General features: G+C 36.0%; 2 protein-coding genes and 1 pseudogene across 2 annotated transcripts; all 3 read left to right on the forward strand.

Moving 5' to 3' along the window:
* Positions 1–17,304: 17,304 nt before the first annotated feature.
* On the forward strand, positions 17,305–19,010 carry LOC149054776 (uncharacterized; annotated as a pseudogene).
* Positions 19,011–19,361: 351 nt separating this feature from the next.
* LOC149054777 (uncharacterized) lies at positions 19,362–21,710 on the forward strand. The gene has a single exon (XM_089229464.1). It carries the CDS (start codon positions 19,581–19,583, stop codon positions 21,231–21,233), a length of 1,653 nt encoding a protein of 550 aa, XP_089085590.1. The 5' UTR covers positions 19,362–19,580; the 3' UTR covers positions 21,234–21,710.
* On the forward strand, positions 21,233–21,823 carry LOC149054778 (uncharacterized). Its single transcript, XM_089228636.1, has one exon. It carries the CDS (start codon positions 21,233–21,235, stop codon positions 21,821–21,823), a length of 591 nt encoding a protein of 196 aa, XP_089084762.1.
* The last annotated feature ends 4,097 nt before the right edge of the window (positions 21,824–25,920 follow it).

Genomic DNA, 25,920 nt, shown 5'->3' on the forward strand with positions numbered 1-25,920 from the left:
TACGTGAAACAACTTTTAAAGCGTTAACAAGTTAAAATCTCAGAAAATTACAAATCGTAATCAAGAGAAGAGTTTCTTTCGATTTTAATTTTTGGTAAATTAATTAATTCGATTGTATCGAAACTGCACTTTACCATAATAGGAATATTCTATTAGGCCAAGTATAATTGTATAGTATGGGTTATGCATTTGTTTAATGCGCCTAGAATTGTAGGTCGTGTACAATTTTCATAGGTACTTATTATTTACTCAAGTGATTGTTCGATTTGTGTAGTTTTTACTTTGCCAGCAAAATATAAAAAATTGATTAAAGTGCTGCGTATAATTTTCATATTGTTATTATTCAAATATGTTAAATCATGACTCAAATTAAGTTTACTATAAACTGAGTATTAAAATTACTTTATCGAAAAGTAGTTGGCTACCGACTTGTACAATTGTCTTAAATATAATTTAATAGGCATATCCTTGATCCAATATGTAAGAAATTATAAGCTGTAATAAGTTTTTATTCGAAGATCAATAGCGTGTTTTTGCCACTGTCACTACTAATAAATATACATTTTGTGAAACATTAATTGATATCCAAACTATTTGAAAATTTACTGTTCGAAAAGTCTTTGTCAATTGATTTCTATGGCAAATACGATTTTCTAGTACATCAAAAACGCATTTGTAAAGAGCGTACAAATAATCGACTAAAATCGATTTCTTTTAAATTCGTTCCCAAAATGTTTAAAAATTTTAATTTGTTCATTACTTTTTAAAATTAAAAATAACCTTAGATCACCGTATTACTATTTTATTCAATACTATCGACAAATGTTTAAATTTCTATAACTACTAAGCGAACTACCGGAATCGTAAAGATATGCATGGTCGATTCAGAAAATAAAATATATTTATATAATATGTTACGGGCAAAGCAAGATGTCTGTGTATTATGTAAAAATGCCCAAATACTTTAGGCTGTGTAATAATCATAATTCTATCAATAAATAAGTCAATATGTTGTCCGGGCGACGTACTACATTGGTCTAACAAACCGTATACTCTACGCTGATTCAAGTGGACAAATAAATTAAATATAGGAAGCTTCATAAATTTGTATCGAAACGCATCATCACAATACCACTACATTACAATATTTAGATATTTTATTCGTACTGGACAACGCGACTGCTGCTGATAATACGAATCGATCCGTAATCTTAACAATGAATTGATCACAAAATATATTGCACGAACATAATGGATATCTAAATTAATTTTCCTTTGATTGATAAAAAAATCAAGTAGCGGAGTAAAATATTAAATTTAAAAATTTAAAAATATATTATTTCATATTATTTTATCTAAAGATGATTTACTCGTTTATAACTTCTAGGTAAAATACTGATAGCAAAATTTCTCATAAGTTTTTCTGTTCTGATCGAAAAAGAAAATCACCGTGAATTAAGGATATTAATTGTCATGAAATATTTCGATTGAATTCATTTTTTTTTTTCAATTATTTATATTGATTTTTCTTATAAAAATTTGCAATGCCGGACTCATTGTCCGTACTCGAAATCGTTTTCTTACAGTATCACATACAATTTAATTCAAATTTAACTCATCATCCATTTCAAGATTTAAATAACTAAAAAATAGCTTTACAACTAACAGTAAATGGGTGCCAATATGTCAACGGAAGTTTACGTGAAACAACTTTTAAAGCGTTAACAAGTTAAAATCTCAGAAAATTACAAATCGTAATCAAGAGAAGAGTTTCTTTCGATTTTAAATTTTGGTAAATTAATTAATTCGATTGTATCGAAACTGCACTTTACCATAATAGGAATATTCTATTAGGCCAAGTATAATGGTATAGTATAGGTTATGCATTTGTTTAATGCGCCTAGAGTTGTAGGTCGTGTACAATTTTCATAGGTACCTATTATTTACTCAAGTGATTGTTCGATTTGTGTAGATTTTACTTTGCCAGTTAAAAATTTAAAAAATTGAATAAAGTGCTGCGTATAATTTTCATATTGTTATTATTCAAATATGTTAAATCATGACTCAAATTATGTTTACTATAAACTGAGTATTAAAATTACTTTATCGAAAAGTAGGTGGCTACCGACTTGTACAATTGTCTTAAATATAATTTAATAGGCATATCCTTGATCCAATATGTAAGAAATTATAAGCTGTAATAAGTTTTTATTCGAAGATCAATAGCGTGATTTTGCCACTGTCACCACTAATAAATATACATTTCGTGAAACATTAATTGAAATCCAAACTATTTGAAAATTTACTGTTCGAAATGTCTTTGTCATTTGATTTCGATGGCGAAATACGATTTTCTAGTACATCAAAAACGCATTTGTAAAGAGCGTACAAATAATCGACTAAAGTCAATTTCATTTAAATTCGTTCCCAAAATGTTTAAAAATTTTAATTTGTTCATTACTTTTTAAAATTAAAAATAACCTTAGATCACCGTATTATTATTTTATTCAATACTATCGACAAATGTTTAAATTTCTATAACTACTAAGCGAATTACCGGAATCGTAAAGATATGCATGATCGATTCAGAAAATAAAATATATTTATATAATATGTTACGGGCAAAGCAAGATGTCTGTGTATTATGTAAAAATGCCCAAATACTTTAGGCTGTGTAATAATCATAATTCTATCAATAAATAAGTCAATATGTTGTCCGGGCGACGTACTACATTGGTCTAACAAACCGTATACTCTACGCTGATTCAAGTGGACAAATAAATTAAATATAGGAAGCTTCATAAATTTGAATCTAAACGCATCATCACAATATCACTACATTACAGTATTTAGATATTTTATTCGTACTGGACAACGCGACTGCTGCTGATAATATGAATCGATCCGTAATCTTAACAATGAATTGATCACAAAATATATTGCACGAACATAATGGATATCTAAATTAATTTTCCTTTGATTGATAAAAAAATCAAGTAGTGGAGTAAAATATTAAATTTAAAAATTTAAAAATATATTATTTCATATTATTTAATCTAAAGATGATTTACTCGTTTATAACTTCTAGGTAAAATACTGATAGCAAAATTTCTCATAAGTTTTTCTATTCTTATCGAAAAAGAAAATCACCGTGAATTAAGGATATTAATTGTCATGAAATATTTCGATTGAATTCATTTTTTTTTTTCAATTATTTATATTGATTTTTCTTATAAAAATTTGCAATGCCGGACACATTGTCCGTACTCGAAATCGTTTTCTTACAGTATCACATACAATTTAATTCAAATTTAACTCATCATCCATTTCAAGATTTAAATAACTAAAAAATAGCTTTACAACTAACAGTAAATGGGTGCCAATATGTCAACGGAAGTTTACGTGAAACAACTTTTAAAGCGTTAACAAGTTAAAATCTCAGAAAATTACAAATCGTAATCAAGAAAAGAGTTTCTTTCGATTTTAATTTTTGGTAAATTAATTAAATCGATTGTATCGAAACTGCATTTTACCATAATAGGAATATTCTATTAGGCCAAGTATAATTGTATAGTATGGGTTATGCATTTGTTTAATGCGCCTAGAGTTGTAGGACGTGTACAATTTTCATAGGTACTAATTATTTAAACAAGTGATTGTTCGATTTGTGTAGTTTTTACTTTGCCAGTTAAAAATTTAAAAAATTGAATAAAGTGCTGCGTACAATTTTCATATTGTTATTATTCAAATATGTTAAATCATGACTCAAATTAAGTTTACTATAAACTGAGTATTAAAATTACTTTATCGAAAAGTAGTTGGCTACCGACTTGTACAATTGTCTTAAATATAATTTAATAGGCATATCCTTGATCCAATATGTAAGAAATTATAAGCTGTAATAAGTTTTTATTCGAAGATCAATAGCGTGTTTTTGCCACTGTCACCACCAATAAATATACATTTCGTGAAACATTAATTGAAATCCAAACTATTTGAAAATTTACTGTTCGAAATGTCTTTGTCATTTGATTTCGATGGCGAAATACGATTTTCTAGTACATCAAAAACGCATTTCAAAAAATAACCTTAGATCACCGTATTACTATTTTATTCAATACTATCGACAAATGTTTAAATTTCTATAACTACTAAGCGAATTACCGGAATCGTAAAGATATGCATGATCGATTCAGAAAATAAAATATATTTATATAATATGTTACGGGCAAAGCAAGATCTCTGTGTATTATGTAAAAATGCCCAAATACTTTAGGCTGTGTAATAATCATAATTCTATCAATAAATAAGTCAATATGTTGTCCGGGCGACGTACTACATTGGTCTAAAAAACCGTATACTCTACGCTGATTCAAGTGGACAAATAAATTAAATATAGGAAGCTTCATAAATTTGTATCTAAACGCATCATCACAATATCACTACATTACAGTATTTAGATATTTTATTCGTACTGGACAACGCGACTGCTGCTGATAATACGAATCGATCCGTAATCTTAACAATGAATTGATCACAAAATATATTGCACGAACATAATGGATATCTAAATTAATTTTCCTTTGATTGATAAAAAAATCAAGAAGTGGAGTAAAATATTAAATTTAAAAATTTAAAAATATATTATTTCATATTATTTTATCTAAAGATGATTTACTCGTTTATAACTTCTAGGTAAAATACTGATAACAAAATTTCTCATAAGTTTTTCTATTCTTATCGAAAAAGAAAATCACCGTGAATTAAGGATATTAATTGTCATGAAATATTTCGATTGAATTCATTTTTTTTTTTCAATTATTTATATTGATTTTTCTTATAAAAATTTGCAATGCCGGACACATTGTCCGTACTCGAAATCGTTTACTTACAGTATCACATACAATTTAATTTAAATTTAACTCATCATCCATTACAAGATTTAAATAACTAAAAAATAGCTTTACAACTAACAGTAAATGGGTGCCAATATGTCAACGGAAGTTTACGAGAAACAACTTTTAAAGCGTTAACAAGTTAAAATCTCAGAAAATTACAATCTGTAATCAAGAGAAGAGTTTCTTTCGATTTTAAATTTTGGTAAATTAATTAATTCGATTGTATCGAAACTGCACTTTACCATAATAGGAATATTCTATTAGGCCAAGTATAATTGTATAGTATGGGTTATGCATTTGTGTAATGCGCCTAGAGTTGTTGGTCGTGTACAATTTTCATAGGTACTTATTATTTACTCAAGTGATTGTTCGATTTGTGTAGTTTTTACTTTGCCAGTAAAATATAAAAAATTGAATAAAGTGCTGCGTATAATTTTCATATTGTTATTATTCAAATATGTTAAATCGTGACTCAAATTAAGTTTACTATAAACTGAGTATTAAAATTACTTTATCGAAAAGTAGGTTGCTACCGACTTGTACAATTGTCTTAAATATAATTTAATAGGCATATCCTTGATCCAATATGTAAGAAATTATAAGCTGTAATAAGTTTTTATTCGAAGATCAATAGCGTGTTTTTGCCACTGTCACTACTAATAAATATACATTTCGTGAAACATTAATTGAAATCCAAACTATTTGAAAATTTACTGTTCGAAAAGTCTTTGTCAATTGATTTCGATGGAAAATACGATTTTCTAGTACATCAAAAACGCATTTGTAAAGAGCGTACAAATAATCGACTAAAGTCGATTTCTTTTAAATTCGTTCCCAAAATGTTTAAAAATTTTAATTTGTTCATTACTTTTTAAAATTAAAAATAACCTTAGATCACCGTATTACTATTTTATTCAATACTATCGACAAATGTTTAAATTTCTATAACTACTAAACGAATTACCGGAATCGTAAAGATATGCATGATCGATTCAGAAAATAAAATATATTTATATAATATGTTACGGGCTAAGCAAGATGTCTGTGTATTATGTAAAAATGCCCAAATACTTTAGGCTGTGTAATAATCATAATTCTATCAATAAATAAGTCAATATGTTGTCCGGGCGACGTACTACATTGGTCTAACAAACCGTATACTCTACGCTGATTCAAGTGGACAAATAAATTAAATATAGGAAGCTTCATAAATTTGTATCTAAACGCATCATCACAATATCACTACATTACAATATTTAGATATTTTATTCGTACTGGACAACGCGACTGCTGCTGATAATACGAATCGATCCGTAATCTTAACAATGAATTGATCACAAATTATATTGCACGAACATAATGGATATCTAAATTATTTTTCCTTTGATTGATAAAAAAATCAAGTAGTGGAGTAAAATATTAAATTTAAAAATTTAAAAATATATTATTTCATATTATTTTATCTAAAGATGATTTACTCGTTTATAACTTCTAGGTAAAATACTGATAGCAAAATTTCTCATAAGTTTTTCTATTCTTATCGAAAAAGAAAATCACCGTGAATTAAGGATATTAATTGTCATGAAATATTTCGATTGAATTCATTTTTTTTTTTCAATTATTTATATTGATTTTTCTTATAAAAATTTGCAATGCCGGACACATTGTCCGTACTCGAAATCGTTTACTTACAGTATCACATACAATTTAATTTAAATTTAACTCATCATCCATTACAAGATTTAAATAACTAAAAAATAGCTTTACAACTAACAGTAAATGGGTGCCAATATGTCAACGGAAGTTTACGAGAAACAACTTTTAAAGCGTTAACAAGTTAAAATCTCAGAAAATTACTCTCTCTCTTTCACTTTACCATAATAGGAATATTCTATTAGGCCAAGTATAATTGTATAGTATGGGTTATGCATTTGTGTAATGCGCCTAGAGTTGTTGGTCGTGTACAATTTTCATAGGTACTTATTATTTACTCAAGTGATTGTTCGATTTGTGTAGTTTTTACTTTGCCAGTAAAATATAAAAAATTGAATAAAGTGCTGCGTATAATTTTCATATTGTTATTATTCAAATATGTTAAATCGTGACTCAAATTAAGTTTACTATAAACTGAGTATTAAAATTACTTTATCGAAAAGTAGGTTGCTACCGACTTGTACAATTGTCTTAAATATAATTTAATAGGCATATCCTTGATCCAATATGTAAGAAATTATAAGCTGTAATAAGTTTTTATTCGAAGATCAATAGCGTGTTTTTGCCACTGTCACCATTTATAAATATACATTTCGTGAAACATTAATTGAAATCCAAACTATTTGAAAATTTACTGTTTGAAATGTCTTTGTCAATTGATTTCGATGGCGAAATACGATTTTCTAGTACATCAAAAACGCATTTGTAAAGAGCGTACAAATAATCGACTAAAGTCTATTCGTACTGGACAACGCGACTGCTGCTGATAATACGAATCGATCCGTTATCTTAACAATGAATTGATCACAATATATATTGCACGAACATAATGGATATCTAAATTAATTTTCCTTTGATTGATAAAAAAAATCATGTAGTGGAGTAACACCGCCCGACCAAAAAAAAGGAATTTTTTATATTTTTATATAACTTTCATTTAGCATGAATTTGCACGACTATTGCCGAAATTCGCACGATCGTCACTTCTGTGCGAAATCGTTTCCAATATTTTGGCCGTTTCCCTAGCACCACGCCAAAATTAAAATTTTTCAAATTTCTAAATTTGAACCACACCATCATTTAGCATCCTTTTAGTATGGATTTGCACGACTATCGCCGAAATTCGCACGATCTTCACTTCCGTGCTAAATCGTTTCCAATAATTTGGGCGTTTCGCCAGCACCTCCACAGAGTGAAAATCTTTAAATTTCTGAAATTGAACCACACCATCATTTAGCACGCATTTAGCACGCATTTAGCATGAATTTGCACGACTATCGCCGAAATTCATGCTAAATGTGTGCTAAATTAAGGTTATATAAAAGGTTATATTTTATTCCTTTTTTTTTGGTCGGGCGGTGTTGGCGAAATGTTTCACCAGCACTGCCCGTTATTTTTTACGATTCCGGAGACACCGATGTCGTGCAAATTGCAAAATTAGTCATGCAATTTCATGCTAATTTCGTGCTAATTTTTGATGAAATATAAATATAAATATAAATTTTTTAATGGGAGGTGCTGGTGCAACGTACGTAGAATATTTATATTAGAAGGCTAATGCCCTTAGTTGTCGAAGCCTCAACCCATAATAATAATCATTCCCAATTCGTCGATTAAGCTGAGTATACATGTGTTTTTCATAGTAATACTCTTACGTATTTGTTTTTTTTTATCACTGTGATTTGAATTTGTTTTTAATTAATACAATATTAGTTTTGATAATATTAATAGTTCCTTTTAATATTAATATTAAAATTGTAATTATTAAACATGATTGGACGAAAATGTAGTGTTCCGCCTACAATTGTAGTTGATGCTATTATGTATTTTAAAGATAGTGGGGTTAACATAGACGAAAATGGTGACATGAGTGAGTTGCAAGACAATAATATACTTTTTTATTGAGTGTATAATAATTATGCCACTAATTTCGAAAATGTTTGTTAATTTTTCATCAATCGTAACTAGAACACCTCTCTGTGGTAAATCAGTAACCTTACTTTACATAACGACCATTATATCTGCACTATACCAACTCAGACCCTTATTCATTATTCTAATTTCCACGTACACACTCACAATCACCCTAACCCTAATTTCTAATCAATTTTAAATTATTATGTTATTATTCGTATATTATTTTTTAGATTCTGAACGAAGTGATGAATGTGTTGATTTTACTATGATGTGTGTGTGTGTGTTTTTTTTTTTTGTGCCTGTGTACAGCATAACTAGTCGAAATAATACTTCGATTTCAAACTTAGGGGGTGGTTTCCGATGTAAAAGTGAATATCCTTGGTGCTTTATAGAGGTCAAAAATAAACATTTTCCAACAGTTTTCAAATAATTGAGAAAAACAAAACAAAAATGACAGAAAAACGGGAATTTTTACGCAAAACCAGTTTTCGACCAAATTGATTTTTTTTATATGGTTACAATTAAAAAACTAATCACTGTAAATACTTGAAATTTTCACCAAATGTTTATGTTAATGTTATCTATTTACAGTTTAATTTTCAAAATGTTTTGACTTTTTTGAGTTATTTATAGACCACTGAAATTTTCAATTTTTTTGAGAATTTTTTTTAAAGTGTCGCCGCTGTCGGTAAAAAAATGTTGGACGACCGAAAAATCTTGAAAATTTAATACAAGGTTCCTCATGAGTTGTTCTTATTGTAGCTAAAAAAAATTAAAAATCGTAAGTCACAATTTTTTTTAATAAGCGTTTAATAGTTCAAAATTTTACGAAATCTGTCGAAAACGCGAAAATTTGCAAGTAATTTTAGAGTTGAAAAATCATAAAATGTTTTTCGTTTATAACTAAGGATTAAAAATACAACACTAAGTTTTCCATAAGTTTTCCTTCAAGTAGCTATAGGGAAAACTTGAAAACGTACGTTTGGCCAGCCCCCCAAGTGAAAATCTATAAACAAACTATACACATATTTAGCACGTGATTCGCACGAATTCGCACGCCTAATTTGAAAATTCACACGACCCAACGTTGCGCCAGCCCGGCTCATCAAATTTTGGATTTAACCGTTAACCCAATATCATGCAAATTCTAATTTTAGTCATGCTAATTCATGCTAATTACATGCTAATTATTGGTGCAAAAATTTTCCAATATTTCGAAATGGGCCGTGCTGGCGCAACGTACGTAAATATTCTGGTACGAAAAAAGTACAAAAATCGAAAATTCGCAAAAGTTTTAGTTGTATGCAAGAGACTTATACAGTATTACAATTCACACAATGAACATCTTAATATGTTATTGTAATACACAGTACTTTAATAAAATAAAAAAATCACTTGTGTTTAAAAATTATTTCTAAATATATTTATAACACAGAAAGATATATTATAGGTACTTAGGTACATATTACAGTATCTTTATAGGTATGTATAATGATTTATTTACATTATTTATTCAAGAAATGTATTTTTGTATGGTCCTTTATTTAAGTTTGATAATTTAACCTGTACATAGGCGTGCACAGACATAGCTTGCAGGTGGTCCATTTCTATTTTACAATTAATCACTATATTCGCTACTATTTTTGCCACCATCCAAAATGTTTTCCTATCCACAATAATAGAAATGCTTGGCATGGTCTATAAATGCAGATGTACCTAGCAAGCCTATAGATACCTTTTATCAGTGGCGGCCATCCTATACCTCAAGTGTATCGACGGATACACATAATTTTGGAGTGAGTGAGTAGGTGATTACTGCTTAACATATTATAGGTATTATATTATAATACAGTGTAAATAGCAAATAGTATACATAATTATCTTGCTGTATTGCTCTAATTAACCATGGTTTCAGTAGTAATAATGCAGTCACGAAACATGCAACATGCACTGACGCTTGGGGAATAGTCATGGTGATACGTTCTATTAGAATTTAGAATATATAGGTGTATAAATGTATAATAAATTATTATTACCTAATAATACATTAATATGTATGTGTGTAAGGAAAGGTGGGTGGGTGGGTGTCCGCAGATTTTATTAGTTTGGATACACATGGTAAATTTACTGTAGCCGCCTCTGCCTTTTATTATAATATGTTCATGCCTATTGCCTATGATAATTGATAACTATTAAGAAAACAAATTTTAGATATAACTTTTGATTGATTTATTACAAAAGATATACTAAGAGTAACATACTTGAATAAAAAAATAGTTTTCAAGTTTCAGCAGGTGGTGTATTTACATACCCTGCACCACCCGTGCACACGCATATAGAGCATAAGAGAATAATAATGAATAACAAATTAACAATCTTATATTATGCTTACCTGTTTAAAGCCATTTAACATATAAATCCAATACAAATTACATAAATATAAAGTTTAATTCTATTACTTTTTTTCTTGCTATATTAAAAAAAACATAATCTAAATACCATTGTAATGTATGATCAAGAAGTTATAAATAAAACTATTTGATGCCATTATATTAAACTCATATGAAACTACTATGTGGACATTAATTAATCATTTTCGATTTATAATTAACCAATTTATGAATAATATAATATTAAACAAAATAAAAATTTAAATACTATTCCATTTGGCGGCCAGCAATACTATAATTTGTTATTTATTCCAAGCCAAACAGATATGACACATTTCTTCCATGATACTGATATAAACCGTTTTTATTACGAGCGTCTGGAGACAGACGATTGGATCTGCGCCGGGACGCGAAATTTTAAAACATGTCACGGCGCATTTACCATCCGACTATCTTATCACATACAAGATATATGATAACAAGTTGACATTGATAACAAATTTGAATTTTGTTAATTACAGTGCTAAACTGCTAATTATTGTTAATTAATAATTTTATTTTCCCTTTACAATTATTAGTTATTACAATACAATTAATAATAACAATATATTAATATTATATCAATCACTTAATAATTAATATATATTATATAGGTAAAAATTAAAAAAAAATTCTATATAAATACGGGGTGCTATTTATAAACTATTCACTATTATTTAATTATTTAATATCACGATTACACGATTGTGTAATAGGTACAAATGAGTATATTTTAAGTGCTGTTCTACTATTATTCATTATTATTTATTTGATTTTGGTCTTTAGTCATTATAGACAATTAGACATTGGTAGTTTAGTCAGTTTAGTGTCAGTCCGTAGTACTCTGTCAGTCATGGCTAAATAATATTATAGCAATTAAAGCATTTAAAAGTAAGTAAAACCTATAATAATTTATAATAATATTCAAAATATAACAGTTATTTAAGGGATTGAATTAACAAAATACTTTTACACATATTATTATAAAAATGTTAAAATAATATAAAGGTAAATATAAATATATTTTTTTTATATAAATAGTAAAATTTAAAGCTAGTTATTACATATTAATTACAGTCACAGTAATTTAATGCTATAGATTAAATTAGCACAAACCAAAAAAATTACTTGCAAATTTTCGTGATTTTGACATAGTTCGTAAAAAAGGTTAGGTTTAAAAATTTAAAAATAAAATAATAAAATACAATAATTGTTAGATATAAAAAAATAATGGTATATAAATATTAAATATAAGTTAGTGACCTAGTGTGTCAATACATGTAATTTGGCATATAAGTAAAAAGCTTAGTTTAATATTATAATATTTCAAAAATTCAGTATAATAATATAATATGTAAAAAATTTAGTATAATAATATAAGCAATGTGTCAATACGTTTTGTCAAAAATAAATAATAGGTATAATGGGTACTAATTATTTAGCACTATGTGTCGCTCCTAATCTTTTGTTTTGCTCAACACAATAAGATAAATTGTGTGGCATTTTTGGTTTTGGGGTATGTGGCAGAACACTAGAATTAGGTTGGCTCCCATAACTGTGTTCTGGAATGCGTTTCCACTTAGGAACCCTTCCTGCAGCTAAATTTTTTCTTCCTTTAATTTCAGTTGTACGTCTGGATCTTGCTGTAGGTTGTGTACCAATGTGCTTGTTTCCAACCAATTTAAGTTTCTTGGAAGTTGGATCAAGACCAGAATATTTACCAAATGTCATCATAACTGTTAGTAGACTAGCATGTGTCTTTACATTTTTCTTAAATGAATTACTCATTGCTTTAATTCCAGGTGTAAAGTAAGTTTCATCTGATTTTATTACGTCTCTCATTTTTTGTACCATCTCATCAAACATTTGTAGACCATTACTAGCAGTTTCACTTTCATTGTTTTCCATGTTGTCATTTTCTTCCATTGTATAATTTCTTCCATTGTAATATTTTGTTTTATTTCGTTTTCAGTATTTACTGATATGGATTGAGGTTGCTTTAGAATTGAACCATACCACCCATTTTCAATTTCTGAGCTTCCAGTGGCAATTATATGTAATGTTTTTCTGGTGTCTTCATTAGTAGGTAAACAAAGCGTAAGATCAACATTTAAGCTTGATGCAACAAATATCTGATGTTTGCAAGATTTACCAGTACAACCTTCTGGACATGAACAAATCCCTAAATCCAGGTCTATATGGTAGAGTGTATTTTTATAATTATTTTTAACTTCATATATTGATCCCAAATCTTTAAATTCTAAATGCTCTTTTTGTGATTCAGTTAATAAAAATTTTTTTTTTAAATATTGTGCAGGGCGATTAGCTGCAATATCTAATAACTTCATTTTATAAAATGCATCAAGATCATTAACGATAAAAAAAAAATAACTGTACAGGAGAATATGCTTTTGTTCTGTCAATTATTGTATCTTTTACAATCTTAACTCCTGCTTCACAGATGTTGTTTGTATTCTGTCCACGTGTAATCAATGACTGTCTTAAGCAAAGTGCCCACTCATTAAGTCGCTGAAATAAACCTACTACATAACTCTCAAACCTAGAATATTGTTTTGTCAAGTCATCGTTCATAACTTCATGGTAAAACATTTCTAATTCTACAAAAGTTTTTGAATACAACATTTTTTTAATTTTTTTATAAAGAATTTGACGATGCTGTAATATTATACCATGATGAGAGTCCCATAAGTACCGCCAAGCTGCCTGTAATTAGAGAAGACGTTTAGATTAATATTTTAGAATTAAAGTTCTTAGATCTTTAACTTTGATAATGGTTGAAGCGAATGGTATACATGAGAAAAAACTAAAAATAATAATTGTTATGTCATATTATATTTTATATCCCTACCTGTAATACGTGAAATATGCACAATAGTAGAGTTGATTGAGGAAAAGCTTCACGTAGTGCATTTCTCTCTGCAGCTGAATCGTCAGACATAAAAATTTTTGGTCCATTTATTCCCCTTCCACCTAATGCATGTTGTGAGAGCAACTTTTTCCATAATTCCAATCCTAATGAAATAATCCTTGATGATTCACTGGTCAATATTAATGTACAAATTAAAAGTCCACCAGCACAACTATTTGTATAAATTAGGAAAATTTTGCACCCATATCGATCAACATTTCCAGAAGCATCAATAAATAATATTTCTCCACTTTCATGTACACCGGAACTTATTCGTTCCATGAGTGGACTTGCAATAACAATAGCAAAGTTTCCATCCTCAAGGGTCTCCATCAGAGCACAAGTAGAACTACATTCATCATTATATTGATTTACTGCATTTCTCAGCGAGTCTATCATTGATTCACCATGTGATGCACCAAAATGTAGATTAAAAGTCTTGTAATATAGATTATAAACCCATTCTGGATTTGGAAGTTCTCCACGGTCACCAGCATAAACGTAATAATTATTTCCTTTTTCAATACGTAAATGTGTTTTGAAAGAAAATAGAGCTTTTGCCGATGTTTTACCCTCTTTAAAGAAATTTAAAAATGTAGCTTTTACTTCTTCTGATGGTTTTCTATATTTCAAAACATCAGCTCTCATAATTTCATGGTTATGTATGAATTTAAAATCAACAATTGCTTTGGTATTTTCAACTACCATATTTTCATTATCTCCTCCACTTTAAAATAATAATAATAAAATTTAAAATAATTTAATATTTAAAATAAAATTTAAAATAATGTTCTAAATGGTACAATATAATACATAAATTAATAGTTTTGTTTTACATTAATTAAAATGTTTAGGACAGGGTGTTGCAGTTTTCTTTGGCCTTGTGTTATGATGACAGCGATACCTTTTCTAAAAGAGTTTTACAAATATTGTTATTTAATTAGTTTTAGCTTTTATAATTTATAAATAAAAATAATGTAAAATAATAAATATTTATATTAATATTAATAAATAACTAAGAATTAGGTACCCTTTGACATAGTAATAATGAATTACCTTAAACAGAACACTTGGTAATTCAGATTTTCTTACATTGGTCACTAAATAAGTTGTTTTGCTTTTTTGATTAAATTGCAATATCCATGATGAAATTTCATCATACTTAAAATTATATATTTCAAATCTAACAATAAATTGCCCATTTTCTAAAAACTTAGTTTCGTCAACATGATAATTATAACCTTCCGGTAATATGCTCTGTAAATCAAAACTAATTTTATTAATTTTCTTGATAATAGTCTTTGATCATATGTGTACGGAATGTTAAAAAATTTAAAACGTGGGCATTTTTAATTAAACACTGAGTAAATTAGATACCTGTAAATACTCATTATTGTTGAATGACTGGGTGATGGTATTTTTATCGGGAATTGTTGTTTTTACCTGTATTTTAATAATTATTTTTTTGTATTAAAGTTATTAAGCAGTTATAATTATATTTAATAATTTGTAAGTACTTCATTATTAAAATGTTCTGATTCTTTATTGTTATGAATTGTCCGTATATGTCTCAACATATCTTTTCTTTGACCAAAATGCTTTTCGCATAACTCACACTTGACATTTTTCTTTTGGCTTATGCTATCATCGACTATGCCATGCTTTCCTTCTAAATGTATTTTTAAAGCATGTTTGTACTTATATGTTGTGTTACAAATAGTACATTTAAAAATCTGAAATACAAGTGATCAAACATTTTGTCCATTGAATATGTGTCAAACAGACACTTAGAAATTTAAATAGTAGTGTTTCATACACAAATTTAATTTATACATTCTAACCAGGTTACTATTGTCCAACAATCCACCATGTAACACAACAACATCAATTGTTTTTGACTTATTTATTTATGAACACAGAATAGGAAAGAAAAGAAATAATAGGTACAAATTTTACTTGATACATAACATACAAATTACAAATTTACAAATATAATTTATTTTGTACATAGGATATGATAAAATCAATCACATTAACATACAAATTAGGGAACTCTAGTCCAATGAAACTAAAATACAATGTACAATTCATGATTAACATAAACATTAAATGGTAAGGTTATAATATCAGTTGCAAATAAATAAATATTGCTATTTTCCTATTGTGAATCACATTACATAGTTTTAGTATTGGTTATGTATATTTGGAACTATACTTAAAGCTTATAATTGTTATTAATTTATTGTTGATTGAGCTATTGCCTATACCTAATTATATTAAACAAATAATTTATTCCACATACACTCTTACGTCTTGCACTCTTTTGATATATGCTATAATTGAATGTTGTTAGAAAACATAATGTTGAAGGTAAGATATGAGAATGTTGTGCAGTCTCTACATCAATATGCATATGAGTAAAATGCACACTTAAATACAGCCATACAGGGCACTATAAATATTAAAAAACAAAAACGTACTAATGTTAGTGACAAACCACCAAAATGTTGACATGTAAAATTTGTGCTAACTATTTGCAATAACTGTTATAAATAAATATTATACATATTAATTATGTTACGACAGGTACCTTAGAATTTAAACCTTCCATTCTTAATTGAAATTAATAGGTTAATGATAAAAATAATTAGCACTGTAATTAACAAAATTCAAATTTGTTATCAATGTCAACTTGTTATCATATATCTTGTATGTGATAAGATAGTCGGATGGTAAATGCGCGGTGACATGTTTTAAAATTTCGCCGCCGGGACAAATCCCAACGTTCCTAGTGCTTACCGCGCATGCGTCAGGACTTAGCATTTTGACAACATAATTTCTTATCAATGAATTCTATGCTTATCATAGTCGTGAAGGTCACTATTCTTATTGGTCTATATTTCCCGCGCAATATTTGAAATATTAAATATTCTGTCATGTATATATAATATATATGTTAACTAATAATGTAGTCAGTAGCTTTTTTATAAAGCAAGTATAAAAATTGGATGTGTTTGCCCATCACGTATACGCTTACATAAAAAAGAAATTAATATAGAAGTACAATACCACAGAACTCATCTATGGCACGTCAATGAAATAGGAAAACTGAGATTGCATAAAAATGACATATCCCAATTAGCAGGTTTCCTAAATAATTTACATAAATATAAATTTACATTATCATAGCATACTTACGTTTTACATTGTAACACTACTTTTAGGTAAATTATCCATGGGTGTACCAGTACAGAGGATATTAAATGATGTCCGTGATTCTGCAACTGGAAAAGAAATACAACGCATACATCTATTAGAGAAAAAAGATTTACATAATATCAGAAGAGACTTCAATATAACTTATTCTATAAAACATCATGAAAATGATGCTGTAAGTGTTAAATTATGGGTAGACCGAATGAAAAGTAAAGATGATCATAGTCCAATTTTATACTTTAAACCGCAAGGAGAAATAGATCTCAATGTTAAACATTTTACAGAAAATGATTTTTGTTTGAATATAATGACACAATATCAATCAGAAATGCTTGTTCAATTTGGCCATGATAAAATATGTATTGATGGTACCCATGGCTTCTTAAACACCTATAATTTTCAACTATACACAATTGTTGTCATTGATGAATATGGAAATGGATATCCAGTTGCTTTCTGCTTTTCCAATAAATCAGATACTATAACATATAAACATTTCTTTCAACATATTAAAAATGTTGTTGGTAAAATAAATGCATATATTTTTATGTCTGATGACGAACAAGCATTTTATAATGCTTGGAGTGGCGTGATGGGGCCAGTTCAAAAGCAGTTATTATGCACATGGCATGTTTTAAGAAATTGGTTTAAAAATTTATGTAAAATACGTAACAATGAAAAAAAAATCTTGTTTATAAAACCATAAAAACATTATTGCATGAGACTGATGAAGGAGCATTTTATGTTGAATTATCTCAAGTAACATCACAACTCTTAAATGATCCAGATACAGTTGAATTTGGTAAATATTTTGTGAACAATTATTCAACAAGAGTTGAAAAATGGGCTTATTTCAACAGAAAACATTGTGGAATAAACACTAATATGTATTTAGAAGCATTACACAAAATTATTAAACATTCTTACCTTGACGGAAAACAGTGTAAGCGACTGGACTTGGCTATTGATGCTTTAATGTCATTAGTACGTGACAAGAGTTTTGAAAGGATGATCAAAATGTCCAAACAAAAAAGATCTTCAAAGTTAATACAAATTATTGCAAGTCACAATAAAAGTACTAATATATTATCAAGTATGATTAAAAATGTTGAAGACTTCTGGATAGTTACATCTGTAAAATGTACAACTATTACGTAGGTACAAAGTAGAGAAAACAGTTGCGACTTGTCATAATTGTGTATTATGTTATAATGTATGCAAAATTTGTATTCATACATATAAATGTACTTGTAAGGACAATGTTATATATTTAAATATTTGTAAACACATTCATGCATGCGCTAGGGAAAATAAATCAATATCAAATGATACATCAATAACTTCTCGAATAGTGTTTGAAAATAATTTAGCTATAGATAATCAATTAAAACCTTTTGAACCAAAGAAAGAATCAGAAAAAAGTCTCCAAATAAGAAGCAAAATGGAAATGATGATTGGTATGTATAATAGATCTAACTTACCGGAAGATGATGAAAATAGCGTTATGAAATATTGTAATAAAATATTAACTTTACTTTCCAAAAATGAAGACACAAATTTTAAAAAAACTGATATTAATAATAAAAGAAAAATTGAATCCCAAGTACGTTTTAAGAACAGTAAAAAATTAAAAACTTCCGAATATATAAATATGAGTTCAGCAGAAGAAAATATTATCAGAACATCTTTACTAGGTAAAAATAATGATGTATTAATTGTAAGTGAAGATAAATTTAATCATACTTACTTATAGTTTTAACAAATTAAAATATTGACCAATGACAATTGTTTATTAATTATTATTATAAGGTTATTTATAAGATTATTTATATTATATTTTATATAATTTTTTTTTTGTATTTTTGTGTGTTATTGTCATAGAATATGTCTATGGTTATTGTACAATGACTACATTGATTTTTATTATTATTTATTAACGAAATACGAAACGAATGTCGAATATTGATTATTGTGTAATGTTGTATTGTTCAATTATTGTTGTGTAATTAATAATTAATAATAATTAAGTCCTGACGCATGCGCGGTAATCACTTGGAACGTTGGGATTTGTCCCGGCGCAGATCCAATCGTGGAGGCAGCACCCTCGGAGCAGTTTCCCTTATCACATTACCATTATCACATAACCAACCAAGATACCGGTTACAATGTTTAATACAATTTCTTTGGTTAATACTTTATCAGTATAGTTAGGTTAGGTTAGGTTAAGTTAGGTTAGGTTCTCCCCCGACGGGACCCACCTTGACGCGGTGGGGGAGCTTGCGGGCCTTTAATTAGGTCTTACCAAGCGGTCCCAGCCTTACTTAGGCCCACACACAGAGCCTGACCTTAACTGGTCGGGCAGGTCTTGTCCACCTGCAAGCGCCTGCAAACGGACATAGGTGAAGGTAACACCGAAATAAAATCCCCCTGGCGGCAGGGCTAAAACGCAAGGGAGAGGCACCCTTCAAAAAACTCTTTATGGAAGTACAACACGGAAATAATGCTACTGCTACAGGGGCCTCGGAAACCCCAGAGCCGGCGGTTGGGGGTACGTGTGCGCCCCAAAAGTCGTCATCAGTCACCAGCACGAAAAGCGTGGATGTGTCGAGACAGGCATCCACCGCCAACCACGGGGTTGGTAACACTACTGTTGATGCGGGTGTTAAGCAGGCCCGCACCGGCGACCGGAAAGTCGCTTCAGCTACTGCAATGGCTGCGTTGGAGAAGCAACTGAATCGGATCCGTGATGCCACCGCAGAACTGAGGAGCCTCATGGCTGCTCAAGAAAGTGGATTGGCGAAAGTGATTGAGCGCGCCGCTCAACTGGAGGTTGTGTCCGTAAAGACACACAGTCCACCAGTGAGCAATGCTATCAAGGAGATGGTAGAGGCGGTGAACGTCGTACAAAAGGGTCGGGAGGGCTTGTACAAGGCGTTCAAGAACGTAATTGTTCAAGTCCGACCAGGAAATTCCAGCCCCTCGACTATAAAGCCGGTCGACAAGGCTAACGCGGGTAGCCAGACTGACCCTCCTACCCCACCGACGAGACCACACGTCTCCGTAACAAAAGCGGATGCGTCGACGAACACCCCTCAAGGTTCAATGGGTACTGCCGAGCCAGGCAGGGGGCCCAGCGAACAGATGCCTTCTGTGGCTACCAAGCGGAAGAAAAAGAGGAAGAAGAAGGGACAGCACCTGCAGCAGCAACAGCAGCAGCAGCAGCAACAGCAGCGGTGGCAGCAGCAGCAGCAGCAGACGCAGCAGAAGAGTTCATCATGGAGCGAGGTGGTCAGGAGAAAGAAGAGGGTGCCCCTTGCAACCTGCACTTCTGCTCCACAGAATCGGAGCAAGGTGGCCGAGAAAATCACCTTGTTGCGTCGAAGGGCTCCAAAGACCTCGGCGGTAACGATAGACCGCCCAGCCGATGGTGGGTCTCTTGTGGCCATTATGAAGAGGGTGTCCGGGGCTATTAACCTCGGGGCCCTCGGAATTAGGGTCGTAACCACGAGGCGCACCAAGGCAGGAGGAATCCTCCTCGAGGTGGAGGGGGAGGAAAAGGCCAAGATCCTGGAACGTAAGATCAAGGATGTTGTGGGAACCGACGCCAGGACACGCAGGCCCGAACGGAAGACACCCGTTCTCCTCCTAGACGTCCCGGAGTGGGCGGAAACGGAGGACGTGGTGAGTGGGCTCGGCCAGGTAGGTGTCGTCTCCGCTGGCGACGTCTCTATCAGGAGGAATGGCGGCAGTCGCGGTGACCGCGTGGCAAGAATCGACCTCTCTCTCTGCGACACCATCGCTTTGGCTGAGGCCAAGGCGGTGGTGATAGGCTGGACCAGGTGCAGAGTGAGGCTGCTAGAGAAGAGGCAGCCAACCTGCTTCCGGTGCCAGCAGAAGGGTCACCTCGCCGCGGAATGCCACAACGAGGCCAAGCCCAGGGCCTGCTTCAATTGCGGGGCCCCGGACCACCTCGCTAGGAACTGCAGCAGCGGACCATCTGCGAGGAAGGAAGGAGCGGCGAAGAAGAAGAAGATGGAGGTGCCCAGGGAACAGCCCAGAACGGAGGAGCCACCGCGGGCGGTGGGCTGGCCCGCCTCTCCGGTTGCGTCGGGGTCCGGTCCTTCGCCGTGATGGAGTTAAGGTTTGTGCAAACTAACTTAAACCATTGCCGGGCAGCCCAGGACCTTCTGGGGGAGTTCGTGAGAACGGAGGACATCGCGGTGGCGCTGGTCAGTGAGCCGCAAGGTGGTGGACGAGCTGGCTGGCACTACGACACTACGGGTCGTGCTGCCGTGAGTGTCTTCCGCCCGGGACTCGCGCTCAGAGAGGTCGAATCGGGTGACGGGTTTGTAGCAGCTACCGTAGGAGGCGCGGTCCGAGTCTTCAGCTGTTACGCTTCCCCCGCCCTGTCCGTCGCTGAGTTCCAGGAATTTCTGGGTCGTCTCGAGTCCTCCGTTAGGCGGCATCGCAGCGCGGGAGTCGACCTCATCGTTGGGGGAGACTTCAACGCCCGATCAGCGTCCTGGGGGGACCGCCTGACGGAGGCGCGCGGTGATGACCTGTCAGCGCTCGCCGATTCTCTGGGACTGATCGTCCTGAACGAGGGGCGGGAACCGAAGTTTTTCGGGAGGGGGTTGGGGTCGTGCGTCGACGTGACCTTCGCCACCGAATCGGCTGCGAGGAAGATTCGGGGGTGGACCGTGCGTACGGACGTTGAGTGACCACCATCACTTGTGTTTCTCGTATCGCACCGGACGCACGCTCCCGGGCGTCCCCGGTGATCCCACGGCGGCGGTGGCTGGTGGTCGGCGGCATCCGGGTTGGCGAACATCCTGAATGGACGCTGATCTCCTGGCTGTGGCCGTACTCACCGCGGAATGGACGGGGGCGACTCTGCCCACGGTGGTTCCAGCCGCTTCTACGAACGCCGAGGCCGAAGCCGAGAGGCTCGTTGGCAGCGTGGTGGTGGCCTGTGACACGGCTCTTCCCCGAAGGAATCCTCATCCTCGGGGAAGACCACCAGTTTACTGGTGGAATGGCAGTGTCGCCGCGGCGTGGCTGAATGTGTCCGACGGAAGCGGCTGTGGATCAGGCAGCGGGGACGCGGTGTCGACGGAGACGGGTCCTTGGCTGACGTTGAGCGAGCCTACCGTGAGGCTCGAAGAGAGCTGAAGCACCGGGTTCGCGACGCGAAGACGAAGTGCTGGGCAGAGCTGGTCAAGACCATCGACACCGACCCCTGGGGAAAACCCTACAAGGTCGTCATGAAGAAGATCCGTGGGCCCCCGGCGACGGCGTCGATGGAACCGCAAACGGTTCGCGACATTGCCGCCGTCCTCTTCCCCCAAGGGGATAGAGACGGGGAGTCTGCTGACCTCGGGGGAGACTGGTTCGAGGACGTTGCGGAGTTCTCACTGGAGGAGGTTGGTGCGGCGGTCAGGCGCTTTGGGAGCCGCTGTAGTGCGCCGGGCCCGGATTGTATTCCAATCCGGGTCTGGAGCGTCAAGCATGCGGTGAGTCCCGGGCGTCTTCTCGGCGTGTTCAACCTCTGCCTGAGGGAAGGCGTCTTCCCTGGCCGGTGGAAGCGCGCTCGGCTAGCGCTTCTCGCCAAACCGGGGAAGCCGGGGGGGACGCCGTCTTCGTACCGTCCGCTGTGTCTCCTGGACGACGTCGGCAAGATCTTTGAGTTCCTGCTGGCGACCAGGATGAACAGCCACATGGCGGCCACCGGGGTCGGACTTTCTGAATGGCAGTTCGGTTTCCGCGGCGGCCTGTGCACGGACGACGCGTTGCGGCTGCTTCGCCGGCGGTTGAACTCCGCGGTGAACGCGCGCCGTTACGCTGTCGCCGTGAGTCTGGACATCCGGAACGCTTTCAACTCCGTCGGTTGGGTGGTGGTGCGTGCGGCGTTGGTACGTATGGGTTTCCCGGCGTACGTCCGACGGATCCTCGATTCGTACCTCCGCGACCGCGTCCTGCACGTGTGCGACGACCATGGGGGCGATCCGGTGACGGTCGCAGTCACGTGCGGAGTCCCGCAGGGCTCCGTGCTAGGACCGCTTCTGTGGAACGTCGCGTTCGACACCGTGTTCCGCTTGCCGCTGCCCGTTGGTACTACCATCATCGGGTACGCGGACGACACGCTAGTCGTGTCGGAGGGGAATACACTTTCGACCCTGCAGGACTGCGCGAACGAGGCTCTGGCCTTGGTCGCCGGGCACATCGGGGAATTGGGGCTTCAGCTGGCAGTCGACAAGACGGAAGCCGTGGTCTTCAAGGCCCAGTATGGCCCGGCCGACCAAGGACTGCGTATCGGGGATCAGGCCGTCCAGGTGTGCACGACTCACAAGTACTTGGGAATCGTGCACGAAGCGAAGGGGACTTGGTACGGTGCGCACTATCGCGCCGCGGCCGACAAGGCCAGACGCGTCATGGCGGCTCTGCGCGGCCTGATGCCGAACATTGGTGGCCCCCGCGAGAGCAGGAGGCGCCTGCTGTTGGGCGTCGTACACTCAGTAATGTTGTACGGCGCTCCGACGTGGGGCGCCGACCTGGCTCTCAGCCGGACCGGCCCCAAGGTGTTGGAGTCGGTGTAGCGTCTGGCCGCCATCGCTAGCGTGGGTGCGTACCGTACTGTGTCCTACGACGCCGCGACGGTCGTCGCGCGCACCATCCCCGTCGTCCTGATGGCCAAAGAACGATTCGCGTCGTTCGAGGCCAGAAGGGAGAGGCGGCTTGCGGGAACACGTGACGGGGGGCTTCCTCGGCCGGACCAACCAGCGGCGACAGTGCGGGCGGATGACTCCCAGTCACTGAGGGCTCGTTCGCTGGCAAAGTGGGCCCGGGGGATGCGGGAGTCGGTGCCACCTGCGTATAGCGGACGCGAGTGGACCCGGACCCTGGTCCCCCCGGACCTGCTCTGTCGTTGGGCTACCGGGAGGCACGGGGAGTTGTCCTTTCACCTCACCCAGCTGATGACGCGGCATGGTTGCTTCAACCGGTTTCTCTGAAAGATCAACCGTGCACCGTCTGAAGGGTGTTCCCATTGCGGTCCACCCGACGGCTACGGTGAGGAAGTCGACGACGTTAAGCACACCCTAGTTCGCTGCGAGGCGTTCAGGGGTGAGCGTGAGCGTCTGATCGGCGTGATAGGGCCATTCGACCCGGGCGGACTGGTGCCCAAGATGCTGGAAAGTCCGGCTAACTGGGAGGCGGTTGCGCGCTTCGCGAGTGATGTGATGTCGTCCAAGGAGGAGGCTGAGCGGGACAGGCAGTTCCGGTATGGTGTGGCTCCGTCTAGAAGTCGGAGGTGACAATCGCGGCCGGAGAGGGTATGCGGCAGCGCCGCGCCGCCGGTGGTCTGGCCTCTGGATTGGGCTGCGGGGCCGTTCTTGCGGTGACGCACCTTATTTATATTTATATTTATGTTATATATTTTGTTTTAACTTTGGGGCCGTGGAAGGGGGATTGTCCTTTTCACGCCCCACTACTATGTAACAGCGTGTAAGGGGCTGCAGTTGGGGGATTGTCCCTTCTGCCCCTCAAAAAAGTTGTATAATTGTTTTTAAATAAACGATGGCGACTCACCACCTGAAGCATTGCTTAACGGCGTTTCCGGGTGGTGAGTGTATTGCCGATTCATGAAAAAAAAAAAAGGTTAGGTTAGGTTAGGTTAGGTTAGGTTAGGTTCACGGTCGTGATCTGGTTTCTGATGAGATCAAGGACATAGGCCTCACTCTATCAGTGAACAAAACAGAGGCGGTGGTGTTTACCAATAGGTACAAATACGATGTTCCGAGGATAGTACTCGATGGACAAGTCATCCAGCCGAAGAACGAAATGAAATACCTTGGGATAGTAGTGGATCGTAGCCTCCTATTCAAGGTCCACATCGAAGAAGCGGCCAGGAAGGCGGAAAAGATGGCAAACGCCCTTGGAAGACTTATGCCAAACCTGGGAGGCCCCAAAGAGTCAAGAAGGAAGCTGTTTGTATCAATCACGATGTCTATTCTCCTATATGGTGCTCCATCCTGGGCGGATACATTGTCTTTGGTTCCTAAGAACAAGTCCATGGTAAATAGAGTACAACGCAAGGCACTTTTAAGAGGCATATGCGGTTACCGGACGGTTTCAGAAACGGCCACGAACATCCTGTCCGGCTTTCCACCGGCCGACTTACTGGCCGAAGAAAGGAGTGCTATGTTTAACGAGAGGAGGTCTGCCACGTGCTGCCAGCTCCCCCCCCGAGCAGCTACAATGACGAAGTGGAAAGAGCGCATCGCCGAAGCAAAAACCGGGGGCTGGACCAAGCGGCTAATCTCCGACGTCGATATGTGGTGCGGGAAAAAAGGCGACCTGGACTTCCACACAACCCAGATCCTTTCTGGACACGGTTGTTTCGGGGTCTATCTCCACAAGATTAATAAGGAAGTATCTGACATGTGCCACCACTGCGACATGGGCCCAGATAGCGCGGAGCACACGGTAGTCGAATGCCCGGCCTGGGATGAAGAGCGGCGTCAATTAGGACATGCGACGGGCAATACGGTCACAGTGGACAACCTTGTGCCCACCATGCTGGACTCTCCTGCGAACTGGCAGGCCGTCAAGGTTTTTGCCAGAGCGGTGATGTCAAAAAAAGAAGCTGACGAAAGGGATAGAGAGAAACCAGGAGGACCAAGGGCAAGGAGGAGAAATCGTACGTGACTCCAGAGCGGCGGTCGGGGACGTCTCGATAAACCAGAAAGCAAGGAAGTGTAGAAGACCTTACCTTAGTTAAGTTTACTTCTGTAGGCCTAAGGCCAACGCACCGGGTGGT

This window comes from Diuraphis noxia, unplaced genomic scaffold (assembly GCF_037042655.1).
Source record: "Diuraphis noxia isolate RWA-SAM2 unplaced genomic scaffold, SU_Dnox_SAM2 contig0005, whole genome shotgun sequence".
Classification (NCBI taxonomy): domain Eukaryota; kingdom Metazoa; phylum Arthropoda; class Insecta; order Hemiptera; family Aphididae; genus Diuraphis; species Diuraphis noxia.

Bases quoted from the DNA above. Each gene is read 5' to 3' on its own strand.
- LOC149054777 (XM_089229464.1), top strand. From the start codon at position 19,581: ATGGAAGTACAACACGGAAATAATGCTACTGCTACAGGGGCCTCGGAA.
- LOC149054778 (XM_089228636.1), top strand. From the start codon at position 21,233: ATGGAGTTAAGGTTTGTGCAAACTAACTTAAACCATTGCCGGGCAGCC.